The following is a 24,435-nucleotide window of genomic DNA, read 5'->3' on the forward strand; positions in this document are numbered from 1 at the left end:
CACCTTGGACATTGAACCGCGCGCGTTTGCAGACAGTGTGATACATCGCGCGCAGTTACTGTGGGACACACACACACACACACACACATACATACAGAGGAGCTCCGGGTTTCTACGGTAACGCACTGCATTGGCTATTTCTGTTCCGAGGATGCAGAATGTGAGGTACAGTACCTAGAAGCCTATTCTAGTTTTTTTTAGTAGCATGTTGTAATAATGTTCACGAATCAGTCTGATAATATTGCATATCTTAGAGAGGCTGAAATATGCAGGTGAAGGTGACTTATAAAGTGTGCCAGAAGTGCCCTTTAAAAATGCCGCAGTGGTGTGCACTCATGCCCGTTCTCTGTGGAGTACTCATATTGAAAGGCATTTTAGAAGAGAGCTAGAAGTTGTTTTCTTCATGTAGTTTCAGGTAAGCAGTAATAGCCAAAATATTATTTTTGTCAGTCAAAATGATACGTTATAACTATGATGCTGTTGAATAAAAAAAAGGTAAAATACAAAAAAAAGTGAAATGAGTTGTAATGAGTTCAAATGCATCCATGAGGTTTTTTGGTATAATCCAATAATATAAACCAGTGTGTTGCTTAAATGAAAGTAAATGATGCAGATGACGTCTGTGTCAAACTGTTAGAAAAGGGGGGGGGACGCCTTGACCAGGTGATTAATCATCTTCATTTAAAACTATGAATCAATCATTAAGTCGAAATCACGAAAGTGACATTAGCACCATCTCTTAAGCTCAACACTAGTCCACTAAATGCAGAGCGAACTTTTTTGTAATGAGTCTAGCAGTAGCCTGTGTTACTGGCTCTACTCTTTTTTATTACATTATAATACAGTCAGGGACTGAAGCATATAGACTATAGAGTCTCTTATATGGATATATGTGCATTAAAAACGTTTTTTAGGGGAAAAAATGCAGCAGAAAATTGTGTTTTTATGAGTTTGTGAAGTTTGTGAAATGGGATGCTGATGCTGTAGTTACTGGTTGAGAGAAGGATTAAACACAAGACAGTTTCAGAGAGGATCAAAGGCATGCATGATGTGGACTATATTGAAGGCTTGAACATAAAAAAATGTGCTTCTTTTGTTTTGATGCCAATACACTCGGCTCTCTTGGCTCATTTGAATTGTGGGGGAGATGTTCTGCACTGGTGCATTTCTTCTAGAAAAATCCACTTGTGTCAGTACACATATAGCATGTGTAACACATGAGATTATATTTTTGAATACGAGCATTTGGCCTTGTATTGACACAAGCCCAATCCACACTTGCTCTGATATTATGTTGTGCACGACATGGAATTGTTGCATTTCTGTTTTTCTTTGTGCTTATGACAGAAAAGTCAAAGTGTAGTTCTGAACTTTAGTTGTGGGCTTGCAATTTCTTAAATTCCTAAACAAACTCTATTTTTGTGCTTCTTTTTCATCTCTAAAGCATAAATCACGTTATATATTTCACCAAAATATACATATAAACATTATGGAAATCACCGACTGTGATGTAGATACATGGTCTGTGCAACAAACGTTCTGGTAATGATTACTTATGAGAGTAATCATAAGTCTCAGATGAACCAGGTCTCAGATGGAGAATTAATGAAATAAACCATAAAAGCACAGATTTGGGTGACTTTATTGGATTTCTACTCCATCTGTGGGAACGTCAAACTAAATATTAAGCATGGATAATGGGTTAGTTGACAGATGGCCTCGTTTTATATGTCTCTGCCATTTTTAAGCAGTGTTAATTGTAATCCATTTAATAATTGAAGGACAAATGTAGAAAGCTAATAATAATTGTATCAACATTCAAAACGTATGTGAAAAAGATTCAATGCACATTTCAGTCAAATGGACATATCGTAACAGCATCAGCAATCTAGTGCGTGCATTTGTATGTCATTTGCACGCTTGATTATTTTGTGTAATGGGTAGCCACATGTTATACGCCTACATCGTGTGGATATTTTTTTGAATACTGTTAGATCTAAATGCATCTCTTCTGAATGCATCTGTGAATACAGCCTCATTCCTCAGCTGTATTTTCAAGGATTTTAACTGGTGTATCCTTCATGGCCTACAAAAGGTGAAGAAAGCAAAGTACAACATTTGTGTTAAAATGAAATTAGTTTATGATATTAAATGTTTAACTAGTTTATTAAGTGTTGACGAAGTTATGTCTATAGCGTATACTTTACTGTCATTAATTGTGAATCCCAAATAAAAGTGAATTGGAATATTTATAATGATAATGTTGTATAGTTGAGTCTCAGTTGATGTACCTCTGTGCTGTTCTAGATGATTTTATATTATAAATCAGATTATTGTGCTTACTCTGACACCCTGCATCACACAGTGAAAGATGAGGGACACAACCAACAAGGCGCTTAAAGATAACAGTACATAGTTTTTTTTTCTGTAGAGCTGAGTCTGCCTCCATTTCAAGGCACAGTCAGCTAGGTAACATCAGGTAGTACTAAATACAAACAAGCACTAATATTCACATCACCGGCATTTTAAATAATGTTCCTGTGAATCTGATGGGAAAGTCATTATTCTCTGTTTTGTCTGTACAGAGGAAAACGTTTGACAGCAGGAAGATGAGTTAGGAGTCTATTAAGAGTCTAGACAAAGTGGTCTCAAAAGGATCTGGAAGGATTCTAGCTGCCATCTGTACTAATATCATGGTGGTCATGACACATCTTGAGCTGCCTGCCATCACACTGACGCTCCTCTGCAGCTCAGCATCTGTGCTGTGGGGCTTCCCATTTGGACCTGTCCTTGAGCTGGATGTCATTCCTAGGACCACTGTGCCTTTTAATGGTAAGATTATTCTCACAATTGATTAAAACAATGATTTCAATTATTCTGTAAGCTTACTAAACTGTTTTTAACTCAAGATGACCAGTGAAAGAACAGGAACTGAGAAATTAAACTTACTTACAAATATAGAAAATGTGTAAATTTTAGTTATTTCTGTATATCTTAGGTATAGAGGTAAGAATGTCATGTTTTGAAGTGAACACTAACTTTTTATTACATATTATGTGCCATTTTGTGTGAAAACATCATGTATTCTTTACATCTTTCCATCTCTGTATGTTTGCTTGTTATATTCATGATGAATGCTGTATTGATTACTAATGTAATGACATTTTTAAAAATATCACATAAAGTAAATACTGAATATTTACCCTAACAGAATTTGACTTGCTGCCTGTTCCGTTATGTTAGCTACTGGACTTGATACTACTCTAACCTGACATCAGCAAAGAAACCATGCTAATTTAGTTGTTTATAGCAAATTAGCTACATTTACTTACCTGCTTTTTCAAATTTACTGAGTTTGTGCCTTCTAGGTAGGCAAAGTAGTAACTTTATTTTAGATGAATCTTTGCTTGCTCCAGCATATTAAAATATCTTACTGGGGTAGGGCCATGGATGCTTATCATCAAATTGGCATGTTAGTTTTTTCTACTTTGATTAATTTGAATGGATGCTTTAAACAGAAATGTAAATAAAATGAATGGCAGCCCAGATTGATATATATATATATATATATATATATATATATATATATATATATATATATATATATATATATATATATATATATATATATATAGCCAAAAGGTTGTGGAGATCACAAACATGTGGTTCTTCCACAAAGTATTGCCACAATGTTGGAAGCATACAAGTTTACAGAATGTCTTTGTAGAATAGAAGAAAAGCTTTTATTTGACACATATACATTACAGCACAGTTAAATTCTTTCTTCATATTGAAAGTTTGGGTTAGAGCACAATGGCAGCCCTGATGCAACGCCCCTGGAGCAGTGAGGACTAAGGGCCTTGCTCAAGGGCCCAAAAGAGGCAGATTGGCGGTGCTGGGGCTTGGACCCCAACCTTCCAATCAGAAACCCAGAGCCTTAACCGCTTGAGACACCACAGCCCCGAGAGTATTGTAATTTTAAGTGAGAGATCTACAATTTCTCTTTACTGGAACTCAGGAACCTGAAGTTGTTGAAGTTGTTGCAGCATGACTATGCCCTTGTGCACAAAGCGAGAGCCATAAAGACATAGGGTACCACTGTTGGAGTGAAAGAACTCAAGTGGCCTGTGCAAACAGTGGCCTGCTCTCAGTCCATCTGAACACCTTTGAGATGAATTGGAACACTGACTGCTTCCCAGGCCTTTTCATCTAACAGCAGTGACCTCAATACTGCTGTTGTGGTTGAATGAACAAAAATCCCCACAGCCACCTTCCAAAATCTAGTGGAAAACCTTCCCAGAAGAATGAAGGATATTATAACAGCAATGGGGACTAAATCTGGACTGAGATGTTCAACAAGTGCATAAGGGTGTGATGGTCAGGTGTATACAAACTTTTGACCGTTGAGGTTTGTCACATGTACTTTAATGGTATATAAAATATAAGGAAATATATTAAGTTATATTACTTTGTATGGATGTTATATAATACACATATATAATATATTTTTATTAAATTATAATGTGACTACAAGTTCTATTTTATTAACACAAAAGTAAATTATAAATACAGTAACACAATTGTGTGCATCCTCTGATGATGCCTTAAACTCCCAGGACCTCTCAGAAGGGAACAGACTAATATATTAGTCATATACACTGTGCAAATGACATTTTTTTATTAATCTTTAAGATGATTAATAATAGCTTCATTTCATATGAAAGTAGACAGAAAATATTGTCTCTTGTTCATATTGAGCATCATTTTGTGTGTGCGCTGAAGACAGCCTGAGCTCTCTGAGTCTTATTAGTGATCTTTCTCTAGCCTTGGCCTAGTTCATGCACTTCACAGAGCACATGCTATGAGGCTAGAAAACAAGATTAGACTACTGGAGCTCCTGCTAAAGAGAACCTGAGTATCTAAAAGCTATTCATGATGTGAGAGAGCAGCAATTCATCTTCAGTTTATGACATTGTTATTAGTGAGTCATTTTATACAGTGGTTTTCAATTATTATGACATTTAATTCGTTTTTTGTTTTATAGCAAGATATTTATATAATTTGTCTGTAATAAATTGTATCCCATTATGTGCATAGTATGAGAAGAACTTTTGCAGATACAGTAAACTAATATCTCTGGCACACTCAAAACTAGGCAAATAATGATTTCTCATGAGAAATATTCTTAGCTTGGGAGAAAAGCCAACTGAATCACATCACTATCCAAAGCTTTGAACAGAGCATATATGTGACAGGCTACATATCAGTGTAAATTTGTTGTGTTTCAAATTATTATGCAATGAACATGAGACCAAAGGCAATATACACACCACATGGCCCAGGACAGTGCATAAGGTGTATTATAAAAAGACTGTTTCTCTGCATCTTAATAATTGGTAAAGCATCATTCAAGAACAATACAGAATTTTAACTTATTTGGTCAGTGTTGTTGATTATGTTTTGCTGGTAGAGAGCATGCACTGTACATGATTTCAGATGTTTTTTACTGAGCATGTCGGTGTTTTCAGATCATCTTTTCTTCTGCCTCAGATGTCCTTGACCTACATTTCTATTCTTCTTGTGTCTGTGTGTGTGTGTGTGTTTCAAGTCTCTGTTATGAGGTTGCTGGGTTGTGTGGTACTGTATCTCCAATGAGCTGTGCATAGCAGACTTTTATGTTGTACTGTATTATCAGGGAAAAATAACAGATAAAAGGGACAGGGGAGGTCCTAGGAAAAATGCAGTGTGTTATATGTTATTTGTGAGGTATAATTCAAATTATTTGATGTGTTTGGTTGTTGCAGTACATCAAGTTTGATCAAGACATTATTAATACAGCAAAATTAAATAGATCTATCGTTGTACTGTCCAATTTTAACCATGATGGCAAATAAATCTGTCAAACTATTGTTATCTGCTTTCAACCTTTCAAATCATCCTTTGCTTTATAGTGTGAATGATGATACACTCAAAGTACTCTAAGCCTAAGCATTTAGCAACAGCACATTGCTAACAGCACTTTTGAACATACAATTCTTGACAATTGCCTTCTCATCTGCATAACTGAATTATTTTCTCTCTCCTCTGCTTTCTCTTCTTGTCTCTATGAGATAAGTTTTCTCTGGGAAGAGTACAAATGTGGCCACAGAGGTAGAGATGATCTGAATCTGTGTGTGGTGGTGGAAGGATCTGAGAAATGTACCATCTTCTGACTAAAATAGCAGCAGACAGTAGTTGTGGTCTCTGCTCCTAAACCTCCGTACTGTCTTCTCTTCTGTTTGATTTTGCTCAATTGAATTTGTTGTATGTATTACTAGAGACATTTTTAGGTTTAGACATTAGCATAGCTTAAAGGGGCATAAGTAGAATGCTTACAGGCTGAAGTAAACAAACACTGGAAGGATTTGTTTATTTCTTGACACTGCATCTACACAACTGTGGGTCTGCAGTACATCCACATTAGTTAGGTAGCTTATTAACATTCCTTCTGCTAGTTTGCACATCAATCTTCAACTCCCTCTGTCATTAACGCAACCTCATGAAATTGATATATATATATATATATATATATATATATATATATATATATATATTTGGCAAATATTTCTCACAACAACATCCTAATGATTTTTCTAGCCTGAGGTACCACAAAGGCATTTGTTAGCCTAGTTTTTTAGCTGGTAACAATGCCTGTGTTAGCTTTTGTTATTTTAGCTTGCTTTGTTAGTTTTGTTAATATAATTAGGTAACTAAGATACTTTTAGCCTACAGGTATAGCTGTAAAGGCTTTAACTATCTATCGGATGAAATAATGATGTAGAACACATTAAACAGTTGGTAATTTTACTGATCATATTACATGATCAGGACAAATGAAGCTAAATTGGCATCTACAGTGATGAATTCATAGTAGTTATCAGATTTAATGTTTATTTCTTTTTTTTCCGTCAATACAGTTTTGGAGCAGTTGGGTTTTTTTTGTGTGTGCAGTAAAACAGTGGTGATGCTGTGTGCCTATTTCTGGATCTCCATGTTTGCTTTTCTTAACACTGTCATGTGATGAAGAGGCCATGAGGTGTGTTATATACTATAAGAGTGAATTTTTGAGGCAAACCTATATAAAATTCTATAAACATTTTTGCTTAAAATCACAGTTTCTGGTTCATAGACTACCATCTGTTTCTTTCATAATCTTTCAAGATTATACAGCTCTTGCAGCACTATAGTGCTCTCGGTGTGAGCTATAAAGCATCTTGTTTAGTGTAATATTGCAGTATTATAGTGTCCCAGTGACAAAGCACAGTTGAAGGCCTGCCTGGTACACCCAGAAAATGTAACAATAAAGTAGTTGATGGCTGCATAGTTCATGAGTTCAGTAAATGAGTTAACATACATGGCCAGGGGATTTTCTTCTGTTGTTGAAGCATGAGTGTGGTTATATAATTTCAGCAAGATGTCGGCTCTGTCTGTTCTCACCCATGTCACTTGTGTCCCTTATTATACACATGTGCCTACCCAGCCTGCTTGACACTATTTAGACCAGAGGGGAAGAAATGAGTCAACAGTGACAAAACACACACACACACACATTGCAATACAGAATGTATTGTGCACATTTTGCTGTCTCCATGATGGAACAAAGGTTATGTTTAAGCCTGAATGCTTGAGTCAATATTCAGTGCTAACTACACACAAACACGCAAACACAGCTGAAACAAACAGAATAGGCCTCAATATCTGTGTTGACTTTTAATTTTAGTTTTGTTACATTTAGTCTTTTTAAATGGGTCAGAATCTAGCAAGATTTTCATAATGGTTAAAATGAATATTTCTTTTGTGCTCTTTCTTTACCCATAAACAGTATATTGTGTTTGTTAAAAGGCTATTTACAAATGTGCCAGTGTGTACTTTAGCAGTATTCCAGCACCATGTGACTACAAGGACACTGTGAAACTGCCAGGGTCCAGTGCTCTCTGCATTATCCTCCGGCACAATCATCACTGTATACTAGAATACCAGAGACTCTCCCATTTATAGTTATATCTTCATTGCTGTGGACATGAGATATGTGCAAAACATAAAGACACAGACTGACATCAAGTGCCTTAAGACTTTAGGCTTTAGGGATGGCATTGTATAAACGTGCACAGCTGCATCTCTCTCTCTCTCTCTCTCTCTCTCATGCAAACACACACACACACCCTTTAGGCCTGTTCTGACCTTTCTTGATTCACAGTGGTGGGTCTCTTAGCTTTAACATGAGGGCACCCTGATTGTATAGTGCATGAAAATAATGAACCGAGTGCTTTAGGGGAATTAAATAGGGTTCATACTGATTTATATATCACACCACCACATTTCTTACACACAACCACAATTTAACTGCGTTTCATTTGTCCAAACTAGTTAGCTTTCCTAACATTATAGCTAAGGTATTCAAGCAGCTGTTCCAAAATCACGTTTCTTTACTTAATGTAATAAGGAATTTCTGACATGGCCATCTGTGTTGGAGTTTAGAGAGTTTGGAGTAAGTAAATGGTAAATCAATGGGGTGTTGATAGAGTTGGAATAGAAGACAATGGGGTAGGTTGATATCTGACCTGGTCTTTCCAACTTACAAACACCCTTGAAAAAATACTTGCAGTGAGCGTTTTTGTTTTTTAAAGTCAGCACAAGTTCAGAGTCTGTAATTTAAGAAAAAAAATGCTTTATGAATATTTCAGAGTATCTGCTGTTGGTCTCAGCACGTTGCATTCTATTCTGGCTGTATTAAAGAAAGGATATTTAAAGAAGTGGGAGCTGGTGGTAAATGATTAATGACGCATGCATAGATTCTACTTATATTAAATGTTCTTATATAAATCCTTTAAAAATGTATTGTCAGATTTTTTATAATTGAAGTGTATACTGTATCATAGGTCAGTCAGCATTTTTATTAACACTTAAAATTTTATGGTTAAAGAATTATGGTGCTTAATGACTACAAGCATTAGTTTGTTGTTCTAATAATTCATTGGCAAACGCTTTTATCCAAAGAGGGTTACAGCTGGGATAACCTTCAGAAGATTACTTGATCAAGTACCCAAGAATGACTCTCTGGATGTCCTAGGACTTAATATATTGATCCAGGACCAGCATCTTCTATAGAGGAGAAGAATAAAAGTGTGGTATAATTTGTTTGTAGTCTACCTAACATGGCTCAGCACTGTGCATCAGATAATACTGAGTATCAGATGCAGCATTTAAGAGAGAAGGTGCCTAAAAGATTTCAGGTTGCTCATGAGTCAGCTTAATGCAGATTAGTGCTCTTCTTCTCTCTGCATTATCTCTCCTCTTCCTCCCCTGCTGCTGGTTATACACTGCTGGTTATGCTTTTGGAGCACCGCCCAGCTTTTTCTTCCTTGGAGAAATCCATTTCATCCTTTTTCATGAATTCATTGTTTGATCAGCTGTAGCATCGACTGCAGTCTTTTCACTTGCTCATCCTTGAGTTCTGACTGCAGTCGATCGATCTGATGCAACTATGCTAATGTGTTGACACTATTTGGCCGTGTGTGTCCTTGTTTTTCTAATTGGGTCACTGACTGTTTGCAGGGCTTCTTGGATGTAATCATTTCCGTGGTCAGACTGTAAACTACAGTACTTTGCTGCTGGAGGATGGACATGACACGTTGTATGTGGGGGCCAGAGAGGCCCTGTTTGCCCTGGACACAGCCAATATCTCAGTTATCCACACCAACAGTTCTGTGAGTAGCTTCATCATTCACTCACATCTTTGTTCTTCAGCTGGTTCACTGTTCTTTGCTTTTTGGTTATGGCTCATTAAGGCGTATTGTTTTGGCTTTATAACAGATCGATTGGGCTGCATCTGCAGAACAGAAGAAACAGTGCTTAAGCAAAGGAAGAGACGATCAGGTATAACCTTCCTGACACGTGCAACTGTGCTATATTTAAATCTTTCTTTTGAGCATCTACTTGTTATTTGTCAGATCTCTTAAAACATTACGTGTACTTCTACAGTTTTTAGACTACTCAATTCTCAAATGCTTCCCAATCACTCACTGTATTCTGTATTTGTTAAGTAATTGTTTAATCGTGTAATTGTGCCGTCACAGACAGAATGCTACAATTATGTTCGGTTTCTTGATCGGTATAACGAGACTCACCTCTACACCTGTGGGACCCATGCCTTCCGACCTCGCTGTGCATACATAGTAAGGATCACAGTTCACCATTTTGTGCTGAAATTAGCTTTGAATCAGTTTAGCAGATTTAAAGAACATATGATGTTTGAGCAATATCCTCCATGTTGTGCTTCTCAGGATGTGGAGCGATTCAGCTTTGTGCGTTTTGAGGAAGGCAAAGACAAATGTCCCTATGACCCAGCCAAAGGTTACACAGGGTTCATCGTGGGTAAGCAATAAATAATGCCTAGTCTCCCTGTGCATCAACAGAAATATAAAATCATGTATTATATGTGTGTGTGTGTGTGTTTAATAATTAGATCTCTTCTATATTGAGGTGTGTTGTTCTCATTCTTAGATAGTGAGATGTACTCCGCCTCACAATATGAGTTTCGGAGCTCCCCTGACATTCGTCGTAACTTTCCTTTTCCCAACCTGAAGACAGAGGAGACTCCAATTAGATGGCTCCAGGGTATGTACAAAACATAATGACAATCATCAGCCCAGCAACTGTATAAAATATATTTTGAAATACCCAATATGCACTCACCAAGCACTTTACTAGGAACACCTATACACCGACTCATTCATGCAATTATCTAACCAGCCAATCATGTGGTAGCAGTGCAATGCATAAAACCATGCAGATACGGGCCAGCAGCGTCAGGTAATGTTCACATCAACCATCAGAATAGGGAAAAAAGTCATCTCAGTGATTTTAACTGAGGTATGATTGTTGGTGTACTGGTTTATGCACAACTGTTAGTGTACACAATGCAAAAGTTTACACAAAATGGAAAGAAAAACCTCCACTGAGCTGCAGGTCTGCAGAGGGGAAAAAAGTGAGAGGTCAATGGAGAATGACCAGACTCATTCAAGGTGACAGAAAGATTACAGTAACTCAGACAACCACTCTGTACAACTGTGGTGACCAGAAGAGCATCTCAGGATGCTAAACCTTGAGGCAGGTGAACTACAACAGCAGAAGACCTGGTCGGGTTTTCACTTCTGTCAGCGAAGAACAGAAAGCTAAGGCTGCAGTGGGCACAAGCTCACCAAAACGGGACAGCCGAAGACAGGAAATGTATGAAATAGTGCATAAATCTCAATTGCTGCTGTGGCACAAAGATCAGAATTTGCCACTAAAAGCATTAATCCATGGACCCAACCTGGCTTGTGTCGGCAGACCAGGCTGGTGGTGGTGGCATAATGGTGTGAGGTGTCTTTTCTTGGCAATACCAATGAATTATTGCTTGAATGCCACAGCCTATTTTGAGTACTGTTGCTGATCATGTGCATCCCTTCATGGCCACAATTTACCATCTTCTAATGGCTACTTCAAAGAGAATTCCATATAACACATTTGGCATTTAGTAGTACAACAGAAGTGCACCTGAAAAATCCACAGGAGCTGAGTGATACAAACATGTCACCATGGACCTGAATCTGAAAGGAATGTTTCCATCATGAGGTCAGTTTTAAGAGCAATGGGAGGCCCTACCTAGTATTAGTACATTGTTCCTAATAAACTGTTCAGTGAGCATGTCAGAAATTCAGTTATTAATTACATAAATCATATTTATTGAAAGCCATTTCTGTCGAAGATCCTGCTGATTTGATTACAGTAAATAAATAGGACTTAAATCATCTTTTTATTTTATATTTAGAAACAGAATTTGTTTTTATTGCATTTCAGCTTGCTTCTTCGAGATTCAAGATTCAATTCAAGATTCAAAGAACTTTATTAATCCCAGGGGAAATTGCTTTGCCATGTTACAGTTGCTCTAATAAAAATGGAAGACAGAAAGAAAGAAATATATACTATATACAAGAAGAAAACTGAAAAGAATAAGAAAACAAGTAAAAATGAACCATGAAATAGAATAAATAAATACAAATACTATACAAATAATAGTGTAGAACTGTAATATTGCACACAAGGATTGTAAATTGGTGATCATTTTTAATAGGTGATAATGGTGAAGTTGTATTGTACATGAAAGATAATGGTGAAATTGTAATGTGATCAAGATCAGGATGCCACAAACTTAATATACGTAATATAAATGCGATTGTTTTCTCCTGCCTCCCAAAAACACGCTAGCTCCAAATTGACCATGGTCCTGAACGAGTGTGTGAATGTATACAATGATAAACAAGATACTTTGTTAATTAAAAATATTGAGCCAAGCAAAAAAATTGACATTGCTAAAATGTCTATTGCTCCATTATGGTTTAATAAGTATTCTTCATTTGTTTACTACTCAAATATATGATGACAGACTAATCAGTTTTTCTTCTTACATTGTAAGTGGTGTTTTTACTTATCTGTCTATTGTCTACATTTTAAACACTTTAGACAGTTGCTGTGCTTTTGTCCTACAGATGCATTAATTTCTTTAAGGCCCATAAGTGTCCCGTTATTGCCCATATGGTTGTTAAGCTCACTGTTCTTTGCAGAGGCGGACTTTGTTGGCTCAGCATTATTGAGAGAAAGCATCAACAGCTCCACTGGGGATGATGACAAAGTTTACTTCTTCTTCACTGAGAGAAATCCAGAGCAGAAGCCTTACTCCAGTCAGACCAGAGTGTCCAGGGTGGCCAGGGTCTGTAAGGTAAAGACAGTAACGATGCTTTTGGATTTTATGAAAATAATTTAAATTGATTACAAGGGCAGTTGCGTGAAGTTAAAGTTAGGGGATTTGCAAAAGGTTAATATCAAATTTTAATGTGTGATGTAACTCATATAGATTTTTTTTAAATACCATCACTTTGAATATACATGAAAGTGAGAAGATTTATTACTATTACCATAGGTAGTGTGCTTCAAAATTGTGTTAAAGTAGTTTATCTTGCAAGTTATTGATTTGTCATGTGACAACCAGCACATAGCTTCTAGACATTATAAAAGCTATATGTAGATACCCTGTACACACCCCATCAAAAACATATGAAAGTGTTGCACATTGTGAAACTATGTGAGTAGATCCTCATAGGCCTGATTTTTGGGTGACTGCTGTGTTCGAGGTCTCTCTCTCTCTCTCTCTCTCTGTCTGTGTTTATTCATTAACCGTCTACTCTAATGTTATTTACTGTAGCATGCCTCCTTCACCTGTCCTGCTACTGGGTTTACAGTTTCATCAGACTCCCTATATCAGCAGCTTGCTCTGCTCTAGCTGCCTTGTTAATGCTTATTATTTACATATATACATGTATACCCACATCACTGTTTAGACTTCATGTCTCAGGAAAGCAGGTCAGGTCCCTTACTGGATGATTTGGCAAGTGAGGAGAACAGAGGAGCTCCAGAAAAAAATAGGCCACTCTATAGCTCTGATTTGTTTTACACTTTTCTGGTCACTGAACTATGAAATATGTGTTAGTTTATAGCTGTCATAGGTTTGTACTATTATGAAATTAGAAAAGTATTAAAAAACTTTAGACTTTAGTCTTTAGACCTGTACACCACCCCCCCCCCACACACACACACAGCCAGTAGTGTTATACTGCAACTCTGTTAAACACAACCAGATAGCTAACAATATTTAAATGGTTTAAATAAATAAAAATAAATATGGAGGAGTTTTACTCCTCACTGAGTAAACATCCTTGAGATTTCTTGTTTCTTTTGGATACCACATGATGGTCTGGGTTCCCTGTTGAGGGAATGTGATATGACAACATGATTAGCCAAGAAGATGAAGTGTTACCCTCAAGCTTTTGAAGTGTTGTAGCTCATTTAGGACAGAACCTCTATAGATCCATAACTGTGCCATGTCAAGCCTAATATTTAATTTAGAACTACTTAACCTGGCAGGAGACCTACTTGGTGCCTTTTGCTATTCACAGAGGATTATGTGTGAACTGTGGAAAAAAGCTGTTTGATGATGAAAATGTTGTAGAGGGAGTAACTCTAGGAGTGAATTAAAATGAAAAACTGTTGTGGCAAGCTCATTCTATGCATTGCTAATTCAGATGCTAATTACAATATGTGAAAGCTGTTAGCAGATTTAAAACAAAAGAAAGTGCATAAAATATCTTATATGTTATATTTCTTTGGTCTTGTCGTGTGACTGTATAGTATCTTTAACGTTATCGATTGTGTTAATTGACTGTATTGCAGTGAAAGAGTGTCCCACTGGGGAGTGAAATCAAAATGATGGATTGCTGGTGCAGTTTGTAATCACCACCCCCCCTTTACCTCCAATAAGCATTGTCTTTTTGGGGCCTAAAGCTGAATGATGATTTACAGATCAGTTAATACAAATGAACATTTTGTTCACTCATAATAAAAACACACAATAATAATAAAAAGAAGAAGAAGAAAATGAAGAAGACATTTTTGTATAATCTTTTGATTAAGGCAAGTTTGCTTAGCCATTGTTTGTTCAGATAAATGGGGGATAAACTTTGAAAACCTGTAGTCAAATGTGTATTTTATTGCAACAATATATAAATGAACAGATATGAGATGTACTTAAGTAACAAATGGAAGTTGTAATCTTAATTCAAGCGTTTGGGTTGTAGCTATTTATGCAGGTATTGGGATTTGTTAAAATCTAAGATCTGATCGGCTAAAATTTCTAAATCTGGATTTAGTTGATTCATGGATGAATATCATTGATTATACAGTGTTAACCTTAAAGAAAACTGCAAATGGAGACCACAAACTCCTTATTGATGGAGTCAAAGACATACTGCTGGAGTATTCTCAATCAGTATAATCTGCAACAAAGAAAGGATGAGAATTATTGGGGAACTTAAATGGAAGATGGTTTATCTTACAAATACGTCCTTGTAATAATACTCATGGTGTCTCCAAACAAGGCCTGTGGAGATGGCATCATCGATTACATATAGACCAATTTTCAGCCTTACTGCATGAGCCCTATAGTATGCTGATGACTATTGCTCCTGTTTATTTAGTCACCATACACAACCAGTCCATCCTGATCTGGGATTTTAGATATTTAGATATTTCCTGACTTGATACCATGCATGATATTCTCATCCAAATGTTCATTATGCCCATACACTCTCTTCTTGAGATCTCCTATTATGTTACATATGACTGCTGCAGAGCATCGAGGATGCTGCTGCTCACCCAGGTTTATAACCTCTGAATGTTCTCTTATATAACTCCCGAACTGAAGTCACTCCACTGGCTTCTTGTTGCAGCAGGAATCAAATTTAAAATGTGTGTCATATTCTAGGTGTCAAATGTCTATGTCTATACTCTGATTCAGAACTTCAGAGAGCATGGCATGTCCTTTTTCATGATAGGAGCATGCTTAAAGTGCAAAGATCACTGCTTAAGTGTTCTGGCATTTCAGTGGGGGAATAAGCTTCTCTTCCACTTTGTGCACTCTTGTCTCTATTGCTTTTGGACTAAAGACCAAACTTTGCAGGTAATATCAGCTGATAGAGTTCATTTATATTAGTATTTATGCGTGTAAGATTTAAATATTTTTTTTTGTTATTGGCTAGACCACTCTAGACCGAATTAGTCTCTTGTATTGCACTTTATAAATTTGTTTGCAAGTCACTCTAGATAAGACTGTATGACACACTGGACACATCAGAAATCTGTTTGACAATAAAACTATCAAACATTTGATAATTTGTGCCCTGACAAAGCATTATTCAAAAGAATTGTGAAACTAGATAAGCAGTGAATTTGGATGAAGTTGTTGGAAGGGTAACAGACCAATAACGTGGAAAGTAACCATGTGGCAACAGCTTTGTTTGAGGAGCATGAGCTGATAACCCATTTTCTTAGCCCAGTCTCGTCACAGCTGTGGGAGTGTTGGACAGCTCAAATCAGCTATAAGGCAGGCTTAGTCTTATGAAAATGTCCCAGATGGTATACTGTCATGACTACTGAAGGAACATAGCCTGCCCACTTTCAGAAGCAGTCCATAGAGATTAATGCTGTAGGAGTTTACTGTGGTAAATGTGTTTGGCAGTGTGTAGTACTCCAGGCAGAAGATGCAATATTCATCTCAATTACCTGGAATATTTTCGTTCTACTTTCAAAAGCAATACAGCACTGCTTAAACACAACCTAAAAGATTATCAGTGTGTTTGCTTATAAGCTTTATCTTTTCAGAATAAGCTCCACTTGTGTATTTCCAGAAGGATCTAAGAATCAAGTCTTTGTATATTTTCCATTTGAAGTGAGAGAGGAGGATCATTCTGCGCTGACATGTTTCTAAGCCTGCTACACTAAGATTGTATTAATGTGTGAACAATTTACTCACATCTGCATGTTAATACAGATGTGTGACAAATTTAAAGAAAAAATACAGCCTCAGTGCCTCTTGGCATGAATTCTATAAGTCTTTGGGACTGTAACTAGAGGGACACTAGACATGATTGAGTTGTGATCTGGTGGATGTCAAGGCCAATACATTTGATTTACATTGTATTCAAACTCAACACGCCATTCAGTGAGCATCAGGACAGGAATGAAGACAATTAGTTTATTAATTAGGTCATAGTTAATTGGATTAATCAATCAGGAAATTTGAATTGTTGATTTACAGTGACTCTTCCCTCTAACATGACAAGTGGATCCAAACCATGTGAGCAAAATATCCTCTACAGTATAACCACCGTTTTGTCTTTCATTTGTCATGTGTTCGTATGTATGTCTAATACCTAACCACGGCTCCTGATCATAGATTTCTGTTGTGGGAGTATGAGACAGGACGTAGCTGTGCTACAGACTACTATCTTGTGAGTTTTTAGAGTAAACCCACAATGGGAACAAGAATTGATAACATACATCCAGCATATTGTCTAGCAAATTGTTTCAAGCTATTTTAGATGTATGTTTGTTCAACTGTGTTTATAACAGCAGGCATATTACCAGTGAGACAAACACAGTAGAACTAATATCATTACCCAGGGGTGCCAGATTTAAGAAAAGATCCAGCCCACTTTCTTCACAGTCTTTGCGTGGGAAAGTAGGTCACCATGGTACACATACATTTCTGATGTACAGACATTATCCACTCCATAACCCCCCTTCACTCTCCCAATCTTTGCATTATATCTTACATTAGAAATGGTTCTGTGCATCATAGACATACATAGACATTTCTATGAAAGATCTTGGTGGTTGCAGAGTATTTGTTTTGTTGAATTAACAATTTTTCACATGATTTCACTTATATCTTTAGGGTGACATAGGAGGTCAAAGGACTCTTCAGAGGAAGTGGACATCCTTTTTGAAAGCCCGACTTGTGTGTTCATTTCCTGAGTATGAGTTGCAGTTTAACATCCTGCGTGGTGTGTATGTGCTGGAAGGACCTAATGTTCATGACAGTATCATCTTTGCCATCTTTGGACTTGAATGGTGAGAGAAATTATGGAACTATTTAATGGGAAAAAAAAAAAAGTTATACTTTGAAAGTGCCCATTAGACTAGAATTCAATCTAAAAGCCATTTTCAGCCAGTTTCAGTATTCTGTAATGGGGTATAGTCCATAAGGTTTGGGAAGAAATGTTTTCTACTCCATTAGATCTCATTAATGTGATGTGAACAGAAGCAACATTACAACATCTGCTAATATATAATTCACTGTTGGATTTCGAGCCAATGTTTTTTTTTTCATTATTTATTCATTTTTTTACTTTAAGAAGCTTAAAGGCAATTGGATTTTGAGAGGCATTAGCTATTCCCAGGTGCTTACCTCCCTGTGTAAAAACACAGACTGGATGGCAAAGGGCCAGGTCTATAGCTAACAGGTGTGTGTTTGAAAGAGGCAAGAATCTCATACAGATTCATGTTTTCTCAAGTTGTCCTATAAACTGTATTACATTTGGTGAATTTATCATTCGTTTTCTATGCACATAATGTCTATTAGAAGGCTGAACAGCCAGATATTATACTCTTCATTTAATCATGGTATTATCACGAGTGGTTAAGGCTGCTGCCGGGAGTACAAATCAAGCATGTGGTTGAAAATCATTATAGAAACTATTATTGTGCTCTTTGAGGATACTGAGAGTGTTGCTCTGTTTACTGGGGAATTTAAAGTGCCAGAGTCACTCTAGCCTCACAGCTGAGAAGTTGTAGGTCAAGGAAACTCTAAAGTAAAGAATTCCAACCCACTCAACCCTGTCTACACAAAAACAGCAAAAATAATAACATTCTTCTTGAATTTAAATGAGATGGTCCAGGTACTTGCATTCATGATAATAACCTGAAAATCTACTGATTAATTAAAGTGTTTCCCTCAATGCAACATTTCTCTCTCTCTCGCTCTCTCTCGCTCTCTCACTCTCTTTCTCTCTCTTTCAGGAAAAATGTTAAAACATCTGCAGTTTGTCAATACTCCATCAAAGATGTCCAGACTGCATTCGATGGCCCCTACATGGAACTCCAAGACTCTAAATGGAGGGAATACACTGGGAAAGTTCCAGACCTTAGGCCTGGCTCAGTGAGTATCATTTATAATATATCACGAACCTCAAACCACTCTGAAACACACTTAATTTAAGAGGTGTTTACACATCATAAACTCTTTATGCTAAAAACATCGTTATTTCTTCATTCCGTCTAAGTGTGTACAGTTTACAACATAACACTCATATTTTTGGAGATAAGTCTAACTCCAGTCACAGTAATAATGAATGTCTGTCAGGCGTCTGCAGCGTACTGTATTGTTGTAATAGATATTTTCACCCTGTTCTGTTAGCGTAGTCTATTTCCTTACTCTCAGTTACATAACATAACAAGCTCATACATTTTCACAGAAAATTTATGAGCTTCACCAAACACATTAACATTTTTGACAATGATACAGCTTAATTTGAATTTGATGATAGTGGCACCAGCAGTTAGCATGACAACCTGAAGGTGTTCACTGCTTGCTTGTATGCCATCTCTCTCTCTCTCTCTCTCTCTCTCTATCTATCTCTTGCTCCTTCTTTTGGACTCTCAAGTGCATAACTGATCAGCACCGGGCTCAGCTCATAAATTCATCACGGGATCTGCCAGATAACCTGCTCATGTTTGCTCGGAGGCACCCTTTAATGGCCAGAGAAATCCGGCCAATAGGAGGGCGACCCCTACTGTTCAAAAAGAGCACTGATTATACCAGGATAGCTGTTCTTAAGGTCACTGCCTTGGATGGGAACACATACAACATGATCTTCACAGGAACAGGTGCTTTAGCTTATTTCATTGTTACTTCCTGTTTTCCTGTTAAAAATAGATTCGAAGTTAAATGTAATGAACTTACTGTGGAAAATAAAATGTGCATTGATGTAAGAACAGACGATGGGTGGATGCATAAGGCTGTACAGCTAGGAGATCAGGTGCACATCATTGAAGAGCTGCAACTGTTTAAGGAGCCACAGCCTATAAACAACATGGTTATTTCATATAGACAGGTACAATAAGCTTTCATTACTATACACTAACTGTGTACAACTTGGTAACATAGTCCTTGATTATACCTTTGCTTGTTAATTTTGACTCTTATTCTTATGTTTTCACTCTGTTTATTAAAATCTATTTTTAAAAAAACGTACTTAGATTTACACCTACAGTTTAACAGATTTTATTTGTATAACAAACAGAAAAGTGTATATGTGAGTGCTGCGTCAGGAGTGGTGCAGGTGCCTCTGTCTTCCTGTATGCTGTACACCTCATGTTATGGCTGTGTGTTTGCACGAGACCCACTGTGTGGATGGGATGGAAGACAGTGCGTTGAAATATCTACATACCCTGTCAGGTGAGTGCCAACAATATATGCACATTTCTGATGAAGACCAGGCCAACTTGTTTACACAGGGTGGCAGCTCTCTTGAATTTTGAGATAAGCCTAGCTTCTTGTCCCTGACACGAAATAAATCTAATATTCCTGTGAAATTTGTTCAAATCATTCATGTGTTGTTATATTGCAATCATATTGTTACAGTAATGTTATTATGGGGCCATTCGGTTTGCCTCAAGGAACAAATAGTTATTCAGTAAATACAGACTCATCCTTTACATAATCATCATGTCACCCCTTAGTGTGCTCTTGCTACCCTTTCATGAACTCATTTCTAAAAACCAGGACACACTACTGTTTTAATAATAGGTTGCATTTTAAAACCATACACCTTTCCCACACATATCCTCTGTACATATGCAAAGAACCTGAGACTATTTAACTCTTTATTTGTTTCCTTATGCAGGTCCAACTTAACTCAGGACATTCAGATGGGTAACAGAGGGTGTGACAACATCACAGAGGATGGTGGGTAACTTATTTAACACAATAGTCCGTTTACATATATTACACTTGCATTCAATGGACGTTGCCATTCAGTCCACCAGTGAACATTGGTGTGTATTAATATTAATGGGTTTTTTTTCGGTCAGGTTTTGTGACCCATCGCACTCGTTCAGTGATGGTGGGACATGACATGCTCTTGCTTTGTGAGCGTCGTTCCAATCTGGCAGTTCCCCACTGGACTCTGAATGGTGAACAGCTGCAGAGTTATGCTGTGGACACTAGCTATCGGATTGGCACTGATGGCCTCCTCATAATCGGGGCTCAGACCCAGCACAGTGGCCATTACTGCTGTTATGGTGTGGAGAATGCTGTTTGGATTCCCATACGCAGCTACATGGTTAGGGTGCAGCCAATTCCTCCACCTTCACCCCATCTTCCCACAGATCCAACTGCCCTACCAGAGAGGTTCTTCACCACTAGCACACTGTCTGTCAGCCCCTCTACTGGATCCATAGAGCAGCCTCTGCACCCACTACCCTCCAGGCCTGAGTTCCACACCAACCGACACATGGAGGCTATGTATATTTCTTTGGTAGCTGTTTTAGGTGGCCTCTGTCTTGTGCTGACTGTGGTGCTTTTGTATGTTAGCTTCTGTACACATATTGCCCCTAGTCACAGGAAGTATTCTCAGCATGAGTTGTCCATTACCCCTATCACAGAGAGGAAACGCAGCTCTCATGTGGAGCTGAAGACAATCTCCAGCCACTGCAATGGGAGAACTGATGGGCTTTATGCAGCAACATCAGCAGATGGAGAATTCCTGCAGATTATTACAGGTGATATGCAGATCAGCCCTAACAAGGAGCCTCCTCCAGCTCCTCCACTCCCCATGCCTCCTCCACTGCCATCCACAGAGTACGCAAATGGCTTGTCGGCCACGTTACCAAGTGTTTTAAGGAAAATAAATGGGAACAGCTACATGCTCCTGAGTCAGATGGACTCAGATATGACCTCACCTCTTTACCATTCTTTCACAGAAGAGCTCAACAGGATCTTAGAGAAGAGAAAACACACACAGCTGGATATGGAGCCAGACGAAAGCTCAGTGTAGCCCCAGCTCTGCGTAATAAGAGTAGTGGCACCTTTTGGAGGAAATCTTAACTGTTGTTAAAGCCGTATTTTATTAACTAAAATAAATGTGGTGTATTATTATGCTGTATTTGCACTGTATCCTGATGTGAACCTCAAGTTCTATAGATATTACGAACCATGATTTGGATGTGTTTGTTATTGAGGACTTTGCAAAACTCTAATAACATAACCATAATATGTCTAATTACATAATGTTGTACAACAAATATTTATTTGATCTTAAATGGCAAGGGAAAGACCTTAAATAGAGGTCATGTTCTCAGAGGACTGTGAGACGCATAAACATGCAGAACGAAAGGAAAAAAAAACAATGTAAAGTCATTGATGATCGGTGTATGTAAATTACATTCATTTATTTGTATCTTACTGCAGGGGTCTTGTCCTCGGGTCATAGCAGCCCCTGGTTTTGCACAAAATGTCTAAATTCTAACACACCAGATCTTCAAACTGTGTTTAGTAGTTTAAAAAACTGCAAAATATGATCTCATTGATGATAGCAAATGTAAATGGAATTCAGAGCTTACATAACAGCTCTAGCACTCGAGTTACTAAAATTGGAAATAACAAAGAATTCACTGAAGATCTAAGTAAAGTGATAGGACCAAGCTTAGATGCTGAAGGACCAGAACAAAAGTGCAAATGGAAAACATGCTGTGGACAAAGGAACCTATTGAATTTCTTGCCAGTGCATAAGCCCATTTTCGCCACCCACAGAAATACACGATATTTTCATTTATAACATTCAGCTGCTTTTTTCTAAAGTGATCACTTTACCAACAAATATGGGCAGGGTTGTTTTTTAATATCCAAGAGCTGTATAATGTCCAGAGGGGATAAAGCAGAGTTTCATTCACACTGATTAAAGAAAAATCAACGTTGCGAAAAGGAGTTGTTAGAATAGTGACAACACAGCAAAATGTTGAGAAACTGGGGATGCATTCAAATACCCTCTAGAGGACATTGCAGCAATGTAGGAAATGCACCATTTTGGCCTTGAGCCATTTGAAGTGAAACCCTCATCATTATAAAACAAGCAAAATTTGCACTGCTTAATGCATGGTCACAGGAAATACAAAATCAGTATCACTTCTCAGCTTACAGTGCTTCTTCAACTACATGTATACATACAACCTCTGTTTGTATGTGTACAGAATTCTTCATCAGCACTGCCACATGACCCATACATGTTATATATCATCTTCTAATTTTCATCTTTAAGCCAAGACTGTCCCAATACTTGTGTTCACCTTAAATGTAGTCCTCACGAGGTTAGTAACATACCATTCTGTGTTAATACACATTTTGTTGTTCATTTTCATCACTTTCAGACTGAGCGTACACCAAGAATAATAATTCAGTACAGTAGGCACACAGGAAACTGTACTGGTTTACATTAAGGTCTAACTAATCCAGTTTGTTATTATATCAGTGACTAAAGTGAGCTGATGTTCGTTTATGTGAAGATGTTTTCTGCAACATTCAAAAATCAAATCAAAACATACTGGTCTGGAAGATATCTGGAAGATATTAGACCTGTAATATCTCTGTACATAATGTATATTACAATATGAACCTTGTTTAACAGCATTTGTACTGATCAGTAGCAGACAACTGGCCTCTCGTACACTTGTCAATAGTGGCTTTCTGCACTTGACTGGTGTTTTTGCCAATGCTTACTGTGACAATAGTACCTGTGGTGAGCTTTTCTTTCATTATAGCATATAGAGTACACCGGAACATATCACTTTCCTTTTTTTCCCCCTACAAACATCATGACTTTTTGAAAAACTGACTGTCATACATGCCACGGGCCAAGTATTTTTTTGGAGATGTTATGTCCTGTGTTTGAGATCATGGATGTATGTTAGAGTACGGTTGCAATACATTACTAGCTCACATTTTAGGTCATGTAATCACTTGCACTAGGAGTAATATCATGCTGAAACAATGACAAACCACTTCCTGTGACAGGCAAATCACATGACTGATCTACTGTGTAAGTCTTTTTATGATAAGTATCTGAACTGGGTTTGAGTCTTGTACTAACCCGTGTGTTTCTATACACATTTCTGTTACCTTATGAAAGCAGGACCATAATTTCTGTTCAATGCAGAAAGCTCAATCCTGATATCTACAGATGCACATGCTGGAATCATGGTCAGTAGATGAAGGGCTGAACAAAAATGTGGGCCTCATTGTGCTAAACATTTCCCACATTAAGGAATTCACTGACATTTATTGCACTAATTTTCCTACTATGGAAATTCTCTTTCTACATGTTTTAGACACGTTTTACAGAATTTGAGTATTCATAAATTCCTTCAGTTTACAGAACAGTTTGGATTTTGTGAACCTGTTTTATACAGTAAAAAGGGGGAAAAAAGAATTTATCTAAACTAATAACATTCAAAAGAAACAAGAGGCCCATTCTGTGACATTCTGCATCTGCATATTTAATCAGGTGTATCAGGCCCATTTATATGTCCTATATGTAGCTGTCACCTAGCAACAGCGCTGTATTTAGAACTTGCTGTAATCCACAGAATAGGTCAAGCGAGTCTTCACAGAGGAAAGATAATGTGACTGGAGCACACTTGTCTAATCTGACTGTAATATGTTGAATGTATTAATAGATACACCACCACAAGGGAAAACTTCAGTTAATTAGATCTCTCTGAATCTATGTTTTGTTTTATAACCCCATATCCACAGCTTTAGTCCATAGCCTCACGTATCATTAGCGGCAGAAAGGCTTGCTTCAATGCAACTGCTAAAGCTTTTGCAACAACTACATGGTTCTATTTGTGCCAAACTGCTTCCACATTTTCATGCAAGACTTGGGAAGAGACAGAATAATGAAAAAC

The 24,435-nt window shown here is 37.4% G+C and overlaps 1 protein-coding gene across 1 annotated transcript; it reads left to right on the top strand.

Annotated features, from left to right (window-relative positions):
* The first annotated feature begins 5 nt into the window (after positions 1–5).
* On the top strand, positions 6–24,431 carry sema4gb (sema domain, immunoglobulin domain (Ig), transmembrane domain (TM) and short cytoplasmic domain, (semaphorin) 4Gb). Its single transcript, XM_058406943.1, has 15 exons — positions 6–165; positions 2,586–2,832; positions 9,595–9,746; positions 9,853–9,915; positions 10,116–10,214; positions 10,323–10,413; positions 10,543–10,656; positions 12,645–12,799; positions 17,369–17,544; positions 18,493–18,631; positions 19,137–19,359; positions 19,471–19,586; positions 19,776–19,930; positions 20,379–20,440; positions 20,566–24,431. The coding sequence occupies exons 2-15, from the start codon at positions 2,694–2,696 to the stop codon at positions 21,528–21,530; spliced, it is 2,649 nt and encodes an 882-aa protein (XP_058262926.1). The 5' UTR covers positions 6–165; positions 2,586–2,693; the 3' UTR covers positions 21,531–24,431.
* Positions 24,432–24,435: the final 4 nt, after the last annotated feature.

This window comes from Hemibagrus wyckioides, linkage group LG13 (genome assembly GCF_019097595.1).
Source record: "Hemibagrus wyckioides isolate EC202008001 linkage group LG13, SWU_Hwy_1.0, whole genome shotgun sequence".
In the NCBI taxonomy this organism is placed as follows: domain Eukaryota; kingdom Metazoa; phylum Chordata; class Actinopteri; order Siluriformes; family Bagridae; genus Hemibagrus; species Hemibagrus wyckioides.